General features: G+C 29.8%; 1 protein-coding gene across 3 annotated transcripts in view; it reads left to right on the forward strand.

Moving 5' to 3' along the window:
* The window catches only part of LOC143249448 (serine/threonine-protein kinase MRCK alpha-like), a 135,939-nt gene that overhangs the window by 93,839 nt on the left and 23,528 nt on the right, over positions 1-18,572 (forward strand). For all 3 annotated transcript variants that reach the window (XM_076499303.1, XM_076499305.1, XM_076499304.1), the window contains 7 exons: positions 41-122; positions 6,225-6,368; positions 7,105-7,177; positions 8,928-8,990; positions 10,042-10,122; positions 11,698-11,870; positions 13,498-13,663. In XM_076499303.1, the coding sequence (XP_076355418.1) occupies positions 41-122; positions 6,225-6,368; positions 7,105-7,177; positions 8,928-8,990; positions 10,042-10,122; positions 11,698-11,870; positions 13,498-13,663 (782 nt within the window). The remainder of the gene's footprint in view (positions 1-40; positions 123-6,224; positions 6,369-7,104; positions 7,178-8,927; positions 8,991-10,041; positions 10,123-11,697; positions 11,871-13,497; positions 13,664-18,572) is intronic.

The following is an 18,572-nucleotide window of genomic DNA, read 5'->3' on the forward strand; positions in this document are numbered from 1 at the left end:
CTGATTCTTTAAAATTTATATTATTATACATGATTTCCAGAGATGAAGAATTTATGGTCTCCAGTGTGTTAGAAGCAGATGTTATTCATGCAAACAAGAAAGATGTTCCTTGTATATTTAAGGTATGTGACAAATCATGTTATGTTTTATGAACACATCTGAAGACACGTTTTTATGTGTGTCAAACATTACCATAAAACATCTATAATTACCTATGTAAATTGTTGTAGATTATATTGGGTTTAAATGAAATACTTGACTAGCAGTTAGAATATTACTTTGTTACAGTGTTACAAATTCACCAGTGTATCATGAACACAATAGTAGTTCGTAATGGGGAGCATTACAGGAATTTGCTCAAAACTCTTATAGAACATTCTGGCAAAATCACCATAAAGAGCAAACATCCCTGAAACAACATTCAAAACCTTATATATTAAAAGATAAGACCACCAAAACATTGATAAGAAACATAATAGGTGATATACTAAAGGTAGATAAAATCAAAATTTGCCCAATTGTTTACATTATTGTAAATGGGCTGGGTATTTTACACCAAAACTTAGATATACTATATGAAGTTCTGCAAATGTGCATGACCTACTTAAAAATAGATTTACATTGTTATGAATACATAATAGATGCAATACTATTCTGAGTGGCTGCTTTTGTTCTTGACATGTGTACATGAAATCTCAGACACAAAGCCATTTGGCTCAATAAATAATTACTTCAAAAGACAAACTTTATTTAAAGTGATGTTTTAAATGTATTTGTTTTATTTGAAAAGGCTATTTTTCTAGTGATAAAATTTTATGTGGTTAATGTGAAGTTGTGTCTTACTCTAGACATATTTCCCCATTACTGTACATTCAAAAACAAATGAGATAATTAAAATTCAAGTATTTAGAATCAACAAATGGGGATTGCAAAAAATGAAGCAAACTAGGCTAAAGATCTACTGCCGACAGTTTGCTCAAGCTACAAACCCCTATTATAACTCTACTATAAAAGTATTGTAAGTATTACCTACTATAGTATGGAATAACAAGAATTTTGTAAAACGTTGATAGTTTTAAACTATATGACTTCCTTAATTTTGTTTGTTGTTCTGTAAAATATTCTAAGTTCTTCATTTTCTGCCATAAAAGAAATTTGGTGTTTTCCTAGCATGCATATAAGTTAAACCTACACCTCATGCATTTTGTAATTGGAAAGTGTGATGTGAAAGGTTCCAAATTTTGATGTTGCATATTATTACCCAAGTTGCAGTTTTTCATTGTTGGCTATGCATTGATTTCTGCAACTATATTTCAACAGTTTAACAGTGGACGATCACAGTAGTAGATTTCTGTACACCGAGAACAGTGGTGTTTCTTTCTACTGTTCTTATTTTCAGCTCAAATCATGAGTGCTTATTCAGTATTTATTATCATTGCATTTAACAATATTTCATATAACTATTGCTATTTTTAAATGGTTGAGGTTAAGGTAACAAATGTTGTTAATAATTGGGAACTTAGGCTAAGTGTGCTGCTGTTGTCTATTTTTCATGTATTATTTGACTTATTCCAGTAAACGTCAAAATGCAAAGATTACTTTGTTTATGAGCTTGAAAATATAAACAAACAAAACTATAAATAGTGTCTACATTATTTTCTCAAACTACAAATCCTATTTTGACTCCATGTTTACAGTACTCATCAGTTTTAGTGGAATCAAGGTATAGATTTGTAGCTTGTGAAAATAATATAGACACTATTTCCAGCCTTGTTTATTTACTTTAGAGTCTAATTGTAGGCTTGAAAATATAATCTTTGCATTTTGATTGAACTTGTATGTATACTAATTTGGCAATCCTTACTCCCCCTTTGTAAATTAACAATCTTCACTAATCTTACGTAATTTTAACTTGTATTTCCTATCATTGATCATTACAAAAAAAAATGAATCTTAAGATGCATTGACATGTCTTAAACAGTAAGTTATGTTATTATAATTAACTTTTATGCAAATTCTGTAGTGAATGTTAAACTTTTATTAATCCCACATTACCAAGACAGATTTATTTGTTCTCTATTTACAGTCTTTAGCCCTCGGAAAAATGTTTTAAATTTCCATTTGAATCAAATGGTTTATTTTATCATATAACAAGTTTTTGACTTATTTGTACTAACTTCGAAATTTGTTTATATAAATTTTCCTGATATAGTAACAAATATTTACATTGCCAGTAGTTGAAGCTCATTAGCTAAAAAAAACCTCTTTTCTGCCATTTCTTTTATTTACTTTGTTTGTAGACACTTTTCTTTAATTGTAATAGTTTTTTTACAAGGTGTTCAGAAAGTACTTTCATTTTCAAAACTTGTTGGTTTAAATAATAATAATTTTCTGGCTTTTAATGATTGATTTAATAAGTTTCTATTAATCATTATTCCCTTGTTGAAAACAATCATAAAACTGTTATGATAATTATTAATGCTAAAAGAAATTAGGAAATTACTGTGTATGCAGAAGAAAAACAAATTTTTAAAATTAAAATATCAAATGAAAATTAACTCAGCCAAATCTTTTAATTTGTTTTATTCATTATGGGGAAAAGAAAAAGCAGATTAAAGGTGCCAATGTTTTCTCATACAAATCTCCTAAAGAAAAATCTTTGAAAACATTGAAAACAGCAAATACAAACCTTTAACAAATTATATTAGTTTGTTATAACCAAAAACAAGCAGAAAAAAACTAAAAATGCTGTACTAATTGAAAGGATCCCACATTATAACTTGTACCCTGGGATGCTTTCAATTAGTGCAGTGTTCATTTTTTATTTTTATTTTGGTTTGTTTCTGGTTATAACACTAATATATTACACAAGAAATAAACTGCCTTGATTCTAGCAAATAATAAAAAGAATCGTGCAATTTTAACTTTCAAAGTAAATCTGTAAATAGTATTCAAATAGAGCATTTCAGGAGTTTTGTAATGATAGAAATGGTGTCATTATTAGAGCAATATTTTACTTAAATAATGGAATAAGGAAGATGATTTTATTGTGTAAAGGCTAAAATGCCTAATATGCTTTGATGAACATGTAAGATGTGATTCAGGTTTCTTAGCATTAGATGCCAAAAATGACACTAATTATATGAGATTATTTGAGTGTGCTATCATTGTGTATCCAAGATTAACATTTAGTGACTTAGTGACAGAATTTTTTAACTTTTCGGGGAGGTAATTAAAACTAAGGAAATTCTGTGTTTTATCTTACAGGGACTTTGATATTAAGAAACCAAAAATTCAGTGTTTAGCTGTTATTGTTCTTTGAATAGTCTAAGCTCATTAATCTTTTTCTTAAATCTGGAAATGTTTCATTTTCAATAGTTGGGTGAACAGGAATAAAATGTATATTGTATATATTATATATCACCAGCAATTGCATTTTCCTGCATTAAAATAAACTTTTGGTGTTAGTTTAGCTATTTCTTGAGTTACCAATATGATATATTTAAGAATGTTTTCATCTCAAAGGACCACACCTTTTAAACATGGTACATCTTGAGTGTGTGTGAATGAAAGCAGAAGAAATTACTTATGGAAATTATGATGCAAAAGTTAAATCAATTTCTTCTTTTTTTTTAAATTTGAACTTAACATATTGACACAAAAAATGGACTGGTATGTACCATTGTTTAAAATGTTGAGTGGAAGGTCTAAGGTTTGAACAAATAGTAAGCGACTTAACACATTATCTGCTTTTACCTGTGGTTGTGCTGTGTTAAATAAGTTGTAGTAACTTTCTCTCACTAAGTTAAGATTATCCCTATGGATAATGGGTGCTGTTGACTGCTTACCTTCCCTCTGGTCAGTAGCAATGAAGTTGATGTTTGACCTTGTCAAACCCATGTGCTACCATAAGATGGCATTCAAGCTGATGATATTAGGTTGAACACGTTGCTAAGAATTAGCTAAAATATAATTATAAATACTTAATTTATTGGTGTTAAGGTACTAGACAGAACTACACTTTAAAAAAAAAAAATCATTATTACATTCTAAACTTTGCTAGTTTGAACTGATTATTGAAAATAGTAGAATGTATCATGGGAAATACGTGCACTGTTAGTGTTTTGTGCTTGCATGACTATTAAACCATTGTTGAAAATAAATTTAAAAGTATGGCTTGACTATATAATGAGCATTAAATATGTATCAGTGAATTGTTTTATTTTAAAACTTTGTAATATTCACATTGTTAATTAAAATCCAATTACGAAGATAGATTTTTGGATAATAGTAAATTTCATTGTATGTAATGTATACTATATACTTCAAATTACATAAACTATGGAGCAGTCTTGCAGAACTGAATCCTTAGTTATGTTTTCATAAGTTTTGAGTAATTTGCCAAAATAGTATGAAAAAATTATCCAGACTTATGGCTGTGTTTTGATTCTTAAATATAGAAACTTTTAATTTTTATAATGTAGTTCTTGCACTCACTGTGCATGTGAGATGAATTTACATTTTATAGTAATTAAATTTGAAGAATACAAATACATGAGACACAAGTAAGAGGTTGAAAATGTTAAACACTAACATGATGTATTCTTATTTTATAGTAAAAGTTTGCAACATTCAGCCAAATACATGATAATATCAGAAGTTTGGGATTTTCAGAAGTATAAGACTTGTCACTAAAATAATTCAAGCTTATACTTTGTATGCTTTGAAAGCCATATATATTAAAGCAGTACATATAAATTTGCTTGTATGAATGTAACATTTGCATGCAAGTTTGTATGACAGAAAAAAAAAAGGATTTTGTACATTCTAAATTGTTTAAGACTTTTCTCTTTGTTTCAAACATAATCAACCACTGCATAATTTTTACGTGTAATAATATTTTAGTTTAATTTAATTTGCTAGGAATTCTTTAAATTTATAGTATTAAAAATTATGAAAACTTCTCAAGAAATTAAATGCTCCTATTTTAATAAATTCCAGGTTTGGTTTGCAATTACCTATGTGAAAATTGATGCCATTACAGTAGTGAAGCATACCCAAAACACACAAGAATCTAAAAGTTATAATTTTTTTTAATCAGTAAAGTTCTTCATAAACTGTCTCGCTTTTTATATAGCTTTACTGATAAGGAAAAACTGTATTATGCTGTCAACCTTGTCTCCTTGCAACCATTGTTTTTCTTCAAAATTAAATATTTTAGTGAGAGAAAAACTCTGAACTTTAGTCTGTGTCTGAGTATTTCCATCAGTGAGTATTGGAGAACCATGCTCCTTATCATTGAATATCTAAAAATATAGCCATATCTCGAGACTGGTAAACTACAGTGTTTGTATATAATTTTAGTAGTGTCTAGTTTCCATGAAGTAACCACCTTAAAGTAATACAAGTATTTAAAAAAGAGGCTACATCTATGTAACCAGTAATTATCTATTTTATTGTCAATTACTTTTAAGAGTACAAATATAAACAAAACATTGTACACTAAAACTGTACTTCACTGCATTAAATGTAGCTGTGTTATTCATTAAGTTAGTGAAATAAAGAACATCATATGTGAATTGTTTTAACTTTTGGTGTTTGATTTGGTTTGAGATTTGGCATTTGGTTGGTGAAAGTATTGTTTTGTATGTCTTTATGTTGTGCAATTTGTGCACTTTTAACATTATAATCAATTTTAATGTTTTCATGGATCCAGATATATATTGGTACACCAAAAAAAAAAGGTTTTAAATAATAGTTTAGAAAAAACATTTGTCATGGTAATAGTTATACTCCTTTATGTACAAAGTTGGAGAAGGAAATGGTGAAATAATAATATTTTGTGTGAGTGATGTATTCAGTATTGAAAATGGTCAAACCAAACAAAAAAGCTTACTATAGTTCAGTACAAAGTAGGTATGTTTAATGAGAAATAGTAAACTTTGATCGTGATATCTTTTAGCATAAAAACAGCTTTAAAATGTGTCTTAATATTTGTTATAATATATCCAAGTACTTCTGTTAGTAACTTGTTTAATATGTGAATGTTCACGATTGTTTAAAAAGTTTATTATTGACAGATTTGTTTAATAAAATTGTTAGTATTATAATTGAAATTGTTGGTAAGTTACAGTTTCTCAAGTGACTTAAACAAGCCAATTAAAAGTTAGGGTCTTACCAGTTGTCAGAGTTTGTTTATGTAACTGTGTTGTGTACCTGTGCAGGTAACTACCTCTCTTCTGGACTACCCAAACACCAAGAATCATACACTAATAATGGTAGAAAAAGAAGCTGATAAGAGAAAATGGGTCGATCTCTTGAGTGAATTACATCGTGTTCTTCGCAGAAATAACCTTCCCTGTCAGAAAGTAGGTTATTATTTAAACTAACTCTAAGTTTTGAAATACAAATTAAATTAATTTGTGGTTGACGTCAACACCAAATGACTTGTTGTGGTGAGTTCTTATCCTTCTTTAACACATCACTTGTGTTCTATTTACATATTTAATCGAAATAACTTACAATAATTATGTTTTAAAATATTTTCTTTTAAATATACCACTTGTGTGAATCTCGTATGTTACCTTTTAATATTTTTGTATATATTAGATTCTTTACATTACCAATTAGATACAGAGAACAGGGAGTAAATACTGTTGTTTAGCTGTTACTATTCCAATACTCTTTACAAAAAACATTAACCTGTGGATGCATCTGGGTGGTTCCTTAAAAGCTGGTCAGTGAAATTTGTCATTATCCATCCAAATAAGCAAATAAATATTAAAGGACACTGAATTTTTAATCTTGTTTTTGTTGTCCTTATGATAACAATTTTTAAATATCATAAGTTCAGTTTATAATAACACAGATTTTATTTTAAAAAAATAAATTGCAATTTGACTTCTAAATAAACCATTCATGAGCATAAGTGTGTCTAGGGTAATGGTTGAAAAGTAAATAGAAGACCTAGTTTAGTAATAATTTTGATACTGTACAGGATCCATTTTACAATGACAGTATTAGTTAGTAGATGACACTAATCTTTATTAAATATGGTTCTGCTGATATGGATGATTGTGTTAACTGTCAGTGTTTATTTTCAAGGTTTATGAAGTAAAAGAGATTTTTGATAGTACAATGGCAGTCACCAAAAATATCCTATCATTAGCTGTAATTGGTAAGTTTTTACCTCAGTGTATGTATTTATTTTATTGAAATAGTTGTGACAGTGAATAACATCAATATTGAAAGTATTTTCTCATTGCTTTTTATCTTTATATAACTTATGAATTCTGTTAAGCTTTTCTAAGCCTAAGTACATAAGAATTTTGTTTTAATTAGTTATCCTTCCCAGATTATATTAAGTAGCTTAAAAATTATGAAATTGAAGTGATTGCAATACATATAAAAATATCTTTCCAGGTAAGTTACTTATCTTGATTCTCTTGATAATTGTCCAATAATGTAAATGACACTGGGATGATAATGTATTTAGTAAAATAGAATAATACGTTTGAGTTGAGTTTCTATTTCATCCTGAATATACTTATTAAAACTAATTAAATCATAAGTGATTTTGTGTGTTTAATTTATTGTTATGTTCATATGTTAGTGACGATAATCATTGCTGATGAAGGAGAGGATTAAAAAGTTTAAAAATGGACAACTTGTATTTCTGGTATTCAAATAAATATAATTTAGACTGCATTTTTTTTCATTCAATACAAAAGTCTAGAACTGATTTGAAATCCTTAATGGATTAGTTAAGATAAGACAAATGTGGGGAAATAACAGCTGTTTTTAATTATATCACAAATATTAAACCTGACAGTTCCATTATACTAAAAGCTTTTAACACTTTAACATATATTTGTTTTAATGCATATACATGTGCGCGCACACACAAATATGATAGACAGTGACTTACTTGTGGCAACAAAAATGTGGAGCAGAAGTAATATTTTGAAACCTCTGATTTTAGGTTCCTATTGAACTAAATAAAAAAAAATGGAGAAAATTTGCAGAATAGCTTGATTTTTCATTTTTAATATTAGGGTAGTCAATTCAGGTCTCTCACCAGCTTTCATCATTGTATGCCATAAAAACTTTAAAGATTTAATTATATTGTTTTTAGTATTAAACAGTTCAAGGATATTTTTGATAGTTGTAAGTGTATCTTTATAAGCCACAACTGGTATAGTTTATAGTAAGTAAATACAGACTTGAATAATTATAAAACCTATCACTATAAATTTAAAAAAATACATTTTGAAAACAGTAATAAAAACAGAACAAAATAAAACATTTTCTTATTTGATAATTAACAACTAGAAACAAAGGAATTAGTAGGTCAAAAATCCATAATAATAAGAAATAAAGTAGGATGAAATAGAAAGTAACAAACAAGAAACCTAATGTGAAACCTAAACACTTCCAGAAACCCAATTTTTTTTAGTACAATGAGTAAGTAGCAGGCTAGCAGTTGCTATTGTTTAAAGGTATACTAGGGATAACTCAAGATGATTATTTAGGTAATAACTGGGTATAGATGAATATCAGGAAGAGAAATCTGTTACAAAGATCTAAAACTTTGTAAACAAATTCTTAAAGAGTGTTTTAATCATACAGCTTTATTAGTTGAAAGAAAATCAAATGAGAATTATCTAACAGTCACAATAGTAATTTAGTCTGTTTTTTTAGTTGTGGTTAATTATACACATTAGTAATTCATGGTGATTAGTCTTGCCTAATTGGGATGTGGTTTTGGTGTTTGTTGGCTTTAAAACAATTTCAAATGAGTAATGTGTTTTTATACAACTTGTCCATTTTTCTGTATGTTTTGTCTTTTTATTAGATATAAGAAGGTTTACTTTTGTTTCATAATTGCAGTAGAAATATTGACACTAAGCCTGTTTTTCTTTCTACAGATCAAGATCGTGTAGTGTTGGGAACAGAAGAAGGTTTGTACTGCATGGACTTGGATAGAGATGGTAAGAAGGTTACTAATCTTATGAGTTTTTCATAATTCTAAATATTGAACTGCTGTTAAAACCTGTGTGAATATGTGATGGGGATTATATGTGTATACGCTCACACACACACACACACACACAAGATTTTCCACTGCTTTAACCACATGGAAGAAATTCTCTATTGACCATTGTACAAGAGTTTTATTTAATAATTTCTGGGAACTTGGAATTCTTTTTTGCCTCTTATTCAAGTCAGTATAGATCTCAACTTGAATTTGATACTGACTTATTGTTTCTTTCAGGAGTGAATGCCACTGTTTATGAATTGAAAAATGAATTAATTATTGTGATATGAATAAACTGTGCTAAAACTCAGTTTTATCAGTCATAGATAATTCCCATGATATACTATCAGATAAAAAGAAAAGAAATCCAGGTTTAATCACTTTACCTTTCATAAAGTGTAAACATTTATTGCAAGGCTAGTCATGCTTTTTAGGATGGTAGAATTTTGGATTTTGGAGTTTGCAAGCTAAGTTCAAATCCATGCTCTATTACAAAATATTTGCTGCACACTTTAATGCATGTGATAGATGGTAGGGTACTGTTGACTAGGTCGTCAGTAATTCTAAATTAGAAGGTTAATTAGAAATGATAAATAACCTTAGTAGCTCTATAGTAAATACAGAATGCACAAATAGCTGAGTAGAAGATGTATTCTATTGTATTGTGTTTTTTTATATAAATAAAACTTTTATCCAACTTGTACTTTTCAGGCTGTTGTGTTTTTAAGACTTATGTGTATAGTTTTTAGAGTTAAATACATAATTTCTCATGTAACATTTTGATGCAATGTAACTAAGCTGCTGAAAAACTAATACAGGTAATTCCTAGCGTGTGTGTACTAATTTAAAGTTTCTCAGCCTCAGATCTTGTACATTACGTAATTTAGCTAGATTTTTGCTTTTTGTTTTGTGTCATTGGGAGAAAGTTTTTGGCCTCATTCTCTATATACATAATTTGTTTTCTCTTAACTTCTCAGAAGTTATACTCTACTCTTGTTTTACAGAAATGGCAAAGATTGGTGATGGAAAGAAGGTATCTCAGATAGAATACATTGAGGATGAGCAGTTATTAATAGTCATCACAGGCAAGTATTTTAAGAAAAATAAATGTTGTTTGTCCACCAGTTGTAGAAATTAGCGAACAGAAAGAGGTTATTGCTTGTTTTTCCCTAGAAGAAACATTTGTATCCAGTGCCTATACCAGTTAGTAAGTTGTGGAGGAAGTCTTGGAAATATTTTTTTTTAGAAAAATCACTAACAGCCATAATTTAAATACTAAGTACTAGTCAGAACCTTAAAAGAAATTCTAGATAAACACATAGCAGTTTATATATCAAAGGTCAGGTAGGTAACTACATTATGCTAGAAAAAAATTGGAGCTACAGGAAGTCTGTTAGATAAGTGCATGGAAGAGGAAATGTGTGTTGGTTAAACTGCTTTTTACAGAATAGTAACAAAAAGTCAGAAGTAGGAAAAATTCTTCCAGAGAGAATAGAAGAAATGATAATCGTTGGTAGATTATCTTTTCCGAGTAAGCTAGTTAAAAGCTGGAAATAAAAGAAAAAAATACTGAATGAGTTCATGAAAGAATCAAATTAAAATACAAGACAATGATAAATAATAATAATAAAAGAGCCAGAAAAGGTCTATTCAAATGACCATAATAAAAATTGTTGCCAACATATACGGGAAGCAGGTTTTATCAGGAAAATATCAAACATGAAAGAAAAATAGGAAGAATTTTGTGTGGACAACTTGTATTAGAAACTATGAATAAGTCTCCTGTTAGAATGAGTTCTCTTATCAAGCACTAATGAAAACGAACATATTGGATTTTATTTTTTTATAAAGTCTTTTTTTGGTGAGTACACTTTAAAGGAACAGTTTATCATTGGCTATCAGAGGGACATGGTTTGTAATGGTGAGGTTACATACTGTTGAGAAACATTTATTTATATGTTTGGTTACTTAACCTACTTTTATTCCAGACATTTTATGTCTATTTGATGGAATGTTTCGAAAGTGCATATTTTATTTCATCTAATGCCAAAAATTTTATGTTACTGCCAGACTATGACATATACAAGTGACTTTTAAATGAAAATATTGGCACATGGCATAAAAATGATTCATTATGTATTACCTTTGTGTGCTATAGTAGCTTACAGTTATAAATTGTGCTTGTAATAGCCTCTTATGTGGAATATTAAGAGGTAGAGGCATGAGCACATGTATCTACTGGACTTTAAAGAAATTCTGTTCAAAGAGCCAGTATATATATAACCTTTTGATTGAACAAGAATATTAAAAAGAATTCCTTAACATGAGTTTTCTTACACATTTTAAGTTTTTGGTTCAGCTAACAGTGCCATGGATTTTGTAGACGAGTTTCAGTCATCATGGTCTTATACACTGCAGATACTAATTTTGACTTTGGCTTTTAGTTTAAAAACTATTCTGTAGTGTGTTTGTTCTTTTTGGGCCTTCACCTGTATCACTTAAAACTTGGTAGGCTCAAATAGAGAGGATGTTTCTTTTTTAAACGCTTTCACAGTGTAAAACGTTTACAGCTACTTTATATCATAGAGGTGTATCTAGATCTTTAATGAGCTTTACACATCATAAGACTTCAACATCAGTTGTTTTATTAATGTATACAGCCAAGCAACGACAACTGAGACTGATCCCTGTAGGAGCTCTTGATGGTCATGAAGTTGAATGGATTAAAGTGCCCGACACTAAAGGATGTGTGACTTTCTGTGTATCCAGTCTAGAAGCAGTAGATAGAGCTACTGGACTTCATTATTATTTTACTGCAGCTGTAAAGAGACAGGTATTGGTATGATTCTTGTTACATTAACTGTCAGCATCAACAGATGGGTATAGTTGTGATTCTTGTTGCATTAACTCTTTATCTTAAATTATTGTTAATATCATCAAGAGACTGGTGTTACACATATTTCTTTTAAATTACTTTGTTTGTGAAGAAAATCTGTTATGTGGATTAGTTATAGAAAGGTGATCTACTATAATGTTTTTATATACATAGCAGGTGGTTTTTGTATATTTCATATGCATAAATCATGCTTTCTGTATACTTTATGCAGAATTACCAACATTTTTTTACATGTTATATATGTGGTTGATGTATTGTACAAACGTATGTACAGTCAATCTGATGTAGATCCCATTTGCTCAGTTGTTTTTGCATCCATAACTGAAGAAGTGGATGGTTTTAATATACCTAATTGGTCTACATTGTAGATACTGTGTATGCAGTTTGTTATTCTGTGTGGGTTTTGTGTACTTTGTTTGGTTTTAATATTGTCACTTGTGGATTCATTGTACTTGCATAATTTCTCACAATCTGGTGCACTTTGTGTATTTCATGTACAGTCGTTTTGCTTTTAGTACTTTCACCTGTGGATGGAATGTACATATTTCTTTACAATTCTGGTGCTGTGTTGATTTTATTACACTTGGTTTCCTTTTAATACTTGTGGATGTAACATACATATATAATTCTTTACAATCAACCAGGCTGTGTGGATTTTGTGTACACCTAATTTGGTTTGAATACTTTTGGATATAATGTACATTATAATTATTCATAATCCAGTGTGCTGTGTGAAGTTCATGTACACCCAGTTTGGTTTCAGTGCTTTCACTTGTGGATATAATGTACGTATATATAGTTCTCCACAATTCTGTGTGCTGTGTAGATTTTACTTGTGTCCAGTTTTTGATTTTAGTACTTTCACTTGTGGATATGTAATGTATGTATGTAATTCATATTAAAGTATGTGTTAATTCAACGTATTTTCAATTAATGGATGCCCAGATATAGTGAACTTCAAAGGTTTTAGTTCATGTATTTTGCTTAATACCTGTTACCTATTGAATGTATCTAGGTGTGATTAATTTTTTTTATTATTATTAATTGTCAATGATCATCAGTCAACTTGCACAAATGTTTCATTTGCTGCTGATTCTTTATGAACACATTATTGCTGTATGAATTTTTTGTATGTTGTTAATTAGAGCTATTAACTTTCCAAATGTTTTTTTCAGTAGTATGTTGGATTTTATATCTATTTGATGAACTACACATACTTTTTAATAGGTGAATTTCATATTTGTGGTTAGTGAATACTCCTGAAGTAATTGTATTTTAGGTTTGGGTGTAATTAATTGTGACTATTTATAATAATAAAAATAAAAAAAGAGGGGGTAATGTATTTGCAGAAGAAATGAACCATGTTATGTAAGTTGGACTACAATAACTGATTTTGTTTAATATACACTATTTAAAGTGATTTTACATCATTGGTAAAAGAAAGAAATCAAAAGGATGGAATGCCTTTAGCTATTATATTAACTTAAAATTACCAACTTTTGTGCACCTTACTGTCATAAAAACTTGTGAAGTTATTGTACTTACAGTATATTTCTTTTTGTAGCTGACTATTTATGAGATAACTCGTATGAAGGTTCGCCATCAGAAGTATAAAGAAATTCAACTCCCTGGTCAACCACAGTGCTTGGATGTATTTGGTGAAAAAATCTGTGTGGGTGTTTCATGTAATTTCTACCTATATTCACTGGAAGATGACAGTGGCCCGACATGTAAGTGGTAATAAATAATTGTTAGTGAAAGGTATGAATCTATAATTTATTACAAATGCATTAAGCCATTTGTTTAAGGTTAAGTTGTTTATAGTTTACATAACTTTGGAGTTTTTTGAAATTATATTGTATGCTACATTTTCAGTAAAATATCAGGCTATATTTTAATATTAATCTTATTTTACTTCTACTGTGTAGTAATTATTCATGCTAAGTATAAATGAAGATAGCTTGGTATTTTTTTCAATAAAACTGTGTCTGTATTTTAATATGCTGCATCATGTGGTTAACCAGATTTTGTTTTCTGCAGTTTCTGATTTTATTTTTGACATCTGTACCCAGCAGATCAGGGTATGTCCTGATCATGTTGCACTAACTGGAATTCACTGGTCTGTCATGAAAAAAATAATCTTACCAGCACTTAAATCCTTACCTTTAAATTGTGGTGTGATATGTGAATCAGAAAGTTACTAATGCTTATCCACTTTTTAGTGTGTTGGTACAATCTGTGACTGGTTAAAAGCAGCTGAAGACATCTATATGAATCAGAGAACTAGTTTCAACAGCCCACTGTGTGGATTGTGTGAGTTATTGGGTGTTGTGAAGATACCCACTTTGCATTATTATCCCCAATCTCATGGTTTAGTAGAGCAAGCAATAAAGACTGTCAGACACCTGTGTGCTAAGTTTGTTAATCCCATCCAGATTGACAGGGACAGATTTATTATGTCATGATGGTATGTCACACAACTGAGTAGAAATTTAACAAGTTCACAAATGATGTTCATGTTTGTGCAGGAAGTTTTGCTAACTGTAGGTGTGTGATATATTGTCCTCCCTCTAAAAGAACATGCCACAATTTTCACAAAAAATATGTGAAGTGGTTATGGTTTATGTTGGTTGATGTGCACCAGTTTGTATGTTAACAGCTAGAAGAGGCCTCCTTGACAGAAGAGGTGCTATGGTAAGGCAGTAAAAAATGAATTTAGAACATTGAAGATTGAATGTGGGTTTGATGCATGCTAACAACACAGGAGTCACTCAGCTCCAGCTGAAGAGGCCCTCTTGTTCGCTGAGTAGTTTCATTAAGATAGGAGCCAGGGTCGTCAAGATTGCGCAGAAATCAAATTAGGGCAAGAGCATTGTTTGATTCCACTTCAGTTCCAAAGATTTGAGGTTAAGTGCTGAGAGTACTAATTTGGTCATTCAGGACAAGTCAAATGAGTTAATTACTGAGTCTAGAGGTAAGAAGCAGCTTGGACAGTTGGTCAAATTGTTGCTGACATCCTACAAATTGATACTACTCGATTTAAACTTTATCATCACAAACTTGAACAGTCATATAGATGAAAGGTTTTATAACCATTCAGTTAATGAGTAGCTTAACTTGAATAATTCAGTGCCTTCTATACTACAAAAGAGCTTGAATGCAGTCAGTAACACAAATGCATCAGGATAAATTGTTTTTAATACTTAATCATTCAGATGTCTAATGCCAGTAATTTGGCACATAAGCAACTTTTGCTAATTTTGAGCCTCAGCTCCATTTAAAAGTATTAACAATACTGAACACATTCATAGTTAATATTTTAGAAGCGAAATAGAACTTTAAATTCATAGATAAAGATAAAATTGGCATTGAATGTTTATTAGACTGTAAAAATATGTTTATTGTATTACCAAGAGAGTATGGACAATATAAAGAGTTATTTGCATCTGTGGAAATGTACTAATTTATGAAATATGCAACTGCCAGCATTCTTGTGTTTGTCCAAGTGTAAAAAAAATAGGACAGTTATGAGACACATTACAGAATGCTGAAAAGACAGGTATTTCTGTTCAACTTTCTGGAATAGCTATCTCAGTACCTACCATTGAATTGATATACACTTTGCTGTACTGATCTACAATTTGTTGTTGTAATGTGTTTTTACTATTTTGTTGTCAGACTTTCTATACTTGTTTAGGACATGTTATACTGATGGTTTTGTTTTTTTTGCAATATTGCTTTAGGTCTTGTTATAATGATGTAGACTTTGATAAGCATCATGTTATTGCAAAACTTTTAAAAAAGAAAATTAAGTACAGTGTTTTAAAACAAAAATTAAAAAGGAACTGTTTTATATATAATGTTAATAAAATATCTTTTGAAAATTTATGACTGCAGATTAGAGTATTGCCACTGGAACAAGATGCAAGAAAATTTTTAATAAATGATAAATTCAGAACAAAACTGCAGGTTATATTTGTTAACTTTATAAAATCAGTGTATGAATCATTTTCAGATTGTCTTTTAAATTTTGATATCTGCTATGGCAGGCAAAAATAGACTTTTAAACAAAAAACATTTCAAACATACAAACTTGTTATCAAAACATTTTTGAAATTTCTCTTCATCCATATTTTGACAGAACATTTAGTGAGGTCAACATTGCTGTGCTGGTTTCCCATACATAAACAGTAAATACATGCAAATACTGCTCCATTGACTATGTTTACAAAAATTTATTTATGACTTTTCTTTTATACACTTAATTATGCTGCGAGTGATTGAATCATGCCAACAGTTCATAATAATTAAAATATCTGCTGTTATGGATTTTTGTGAAACAATGCATTCAGGCACTAATGTAGCAGTCAGAGCTAGGCAGATTATAACATCTGGATTATTTAGGTCATGAGCATCTAAGATGATCAACTGGTTGAAAAGCTAATGATTGCAGAAATAATATTTCTTGCTTTTGAACTCTCAGGTGGTGGTGTGTGATATGATGTATGTACTACATTATGCGATTACTACTCGGTTACTGCAGTTAGGATGGGTGAGATAAGGTGTACCAAAAAGATTTTAACCTTTACATTTGAAGCTTTTGAGCAGAGTTTCACTAGCTGAGAGAGAGATTTGTATGATATTGAGCGATAGCTGCTCAAATTAGATGTCACTTTGATACCCAGTACATCAACAGTGTAGGTGATATATATGAATTAAAAAACTCATTTGAAAGACTGTTACAACTTTTGTTTTCCTAATTACCAAGTAGCTTTGTATACTAAATGCTGAGAAGTTTTTGAGAATAAATTGCCCATTAATATAGCTAATTGACAGTTCTACATATCATCTTTCATGTTTCTCTGTCTCTTTACCCATACATCTGAAGAGCCTATTACTTCTTCATTGCAGTGAAGGAGTTGTTTTACTTCTGAATGTGTACTGACATATACTGTAATAGCAGCAGGAATGCTAATCCCGATTTATGAGAATTTAATCTGAATGAAGTTTGTAATTGACTTGTGATGTCAAAAAAGAAAAAAGGTATTGAGTTTATTGGTTCATAGATTACATTAAATTACAGTGCAGAGGTTATTCAGACATAGTCTTCTAATGTAACCTGATAATATTACCAAAGTATGTTCTACTAGAACTGTTGGCAGATTATTTATGAAGTTATTTGTGTTTGTGACAACCTATAAATATAACATGTATATGGCAATATATATGTCAATAAATATGTACGAGGTCTTACACGTGTCTGAACTGTATGTAAAGCCATTTAATAGTATTTTTTAGCACAACTGGATCAATTTGGGAAAGAAAACTACATAAAACAACATGTGAATGAAAATAAAGGATTTGCTGTGGATATTAGGATTGTGGTATGAGGTTAACTGTGATTAATGATCTGTAAGGTATTACATGAAAATACTGTGCAACTCTTACCATCATTAATACTTTGAAATACTTGGTAGGTAATGGATTAACTACAGATGCAGTGTATGCTGCATCTGTGTTGCATATAAGTAGCTACGAGAGCAAAAGGAAGTTACTGTAGGTCTTGACTAATGTACCTGTGTAGATTTTTTTTCAACTTAAATATAATAACTAGCTTGAGGTTAAGTCTGTAGCAAAAGAAGTTAAAACAGTGATGTATAAGTGTATCATGTATCTTCTACCTTTTTATTGTAATAAAATATTTTAGTAATTAGTTAATTTAAATCAAGTAACAAATGACAGTTTAAGCATGTACTCTGTGTTTGTTATTTAATAAAGATATTTCATTCGTATTTTAAATTGCATCCAATCTTTTAATTTATTTTTATGATATCATTTATTCAAATAAATTTAGAACTACAGTGGAACCCCTCTAAGTGGCCACCCCTGAGATTCGGTCACCCTTTGAAAGCAGTCATTTAATCACAGTCCCTTTTTTTGTTTACATAGTCCCTAATTATGTACAGTGGAACCCCTTTCATCAGGCCAGTTTGTCTCAGTCCTGAAGGTGACTGCTTTAGAGGGGTTCCACTGTGCTCTGTAATAAGGCACCTTGTCAAATCTGTTTTTCAGCAGACCTATTCTGTTCCTCTCAGGATGGGTATTTTGGCCTATATATACTACACCTTCGTGTTCTTACATATTGTTATACAAAATATAAAAACATTATGAAGTTTGGAACATTTTTGATGAAAGCAAAGAGCTCTTTACCATGCTGGGGATTTATACACTTCTTGCTTTAACTAATGTTTGGAGTTTTGTTATTAAGTTAGGTAATGTTATGTTGTTGTTTTTTTAATTTCATGATGTTCACTACTCTTAGTTACTCATTTAATGACCTGTGATCTTTATTTTACACTGTATTTGCTATACATCCAGATGATGTAGGTTTTATTCTGTAGATGTGGCCTGTGGAGTATTATACATTAGATATGAAGTTCTCAGTTGAATTATAAGAATTATACTATTACCTTGGATCATGAGTTTACTTGATGAATTTGGTTATGGACTGTATAAAGTTTGGAGAAATAAAGTTATTGTAATGATTTCCAAAGCTGCTGTTCAGATCTGTTTTCAGCTGTTTCAGATACTGGTTAATTTGTGAAATTATTATTATATGATAATTCAGGGTGAGAAGTT

This window comes from Tachypleus tridentatus, chromosome 4, assembly GCF_004210375.1.
Source record: "Tachypleus tridentatus isolate NWPU-2018 chromosome 4, ASM421037v1, whole genome shotgun sequence".
NCBI classification, from domain to species: domain Eukaryota; kingdom Metazoa; phylum Arthropoda; class Merostomata; order Xiphosura; family Limulidae; genus Tachypleus; species Tachypleus tridentatus.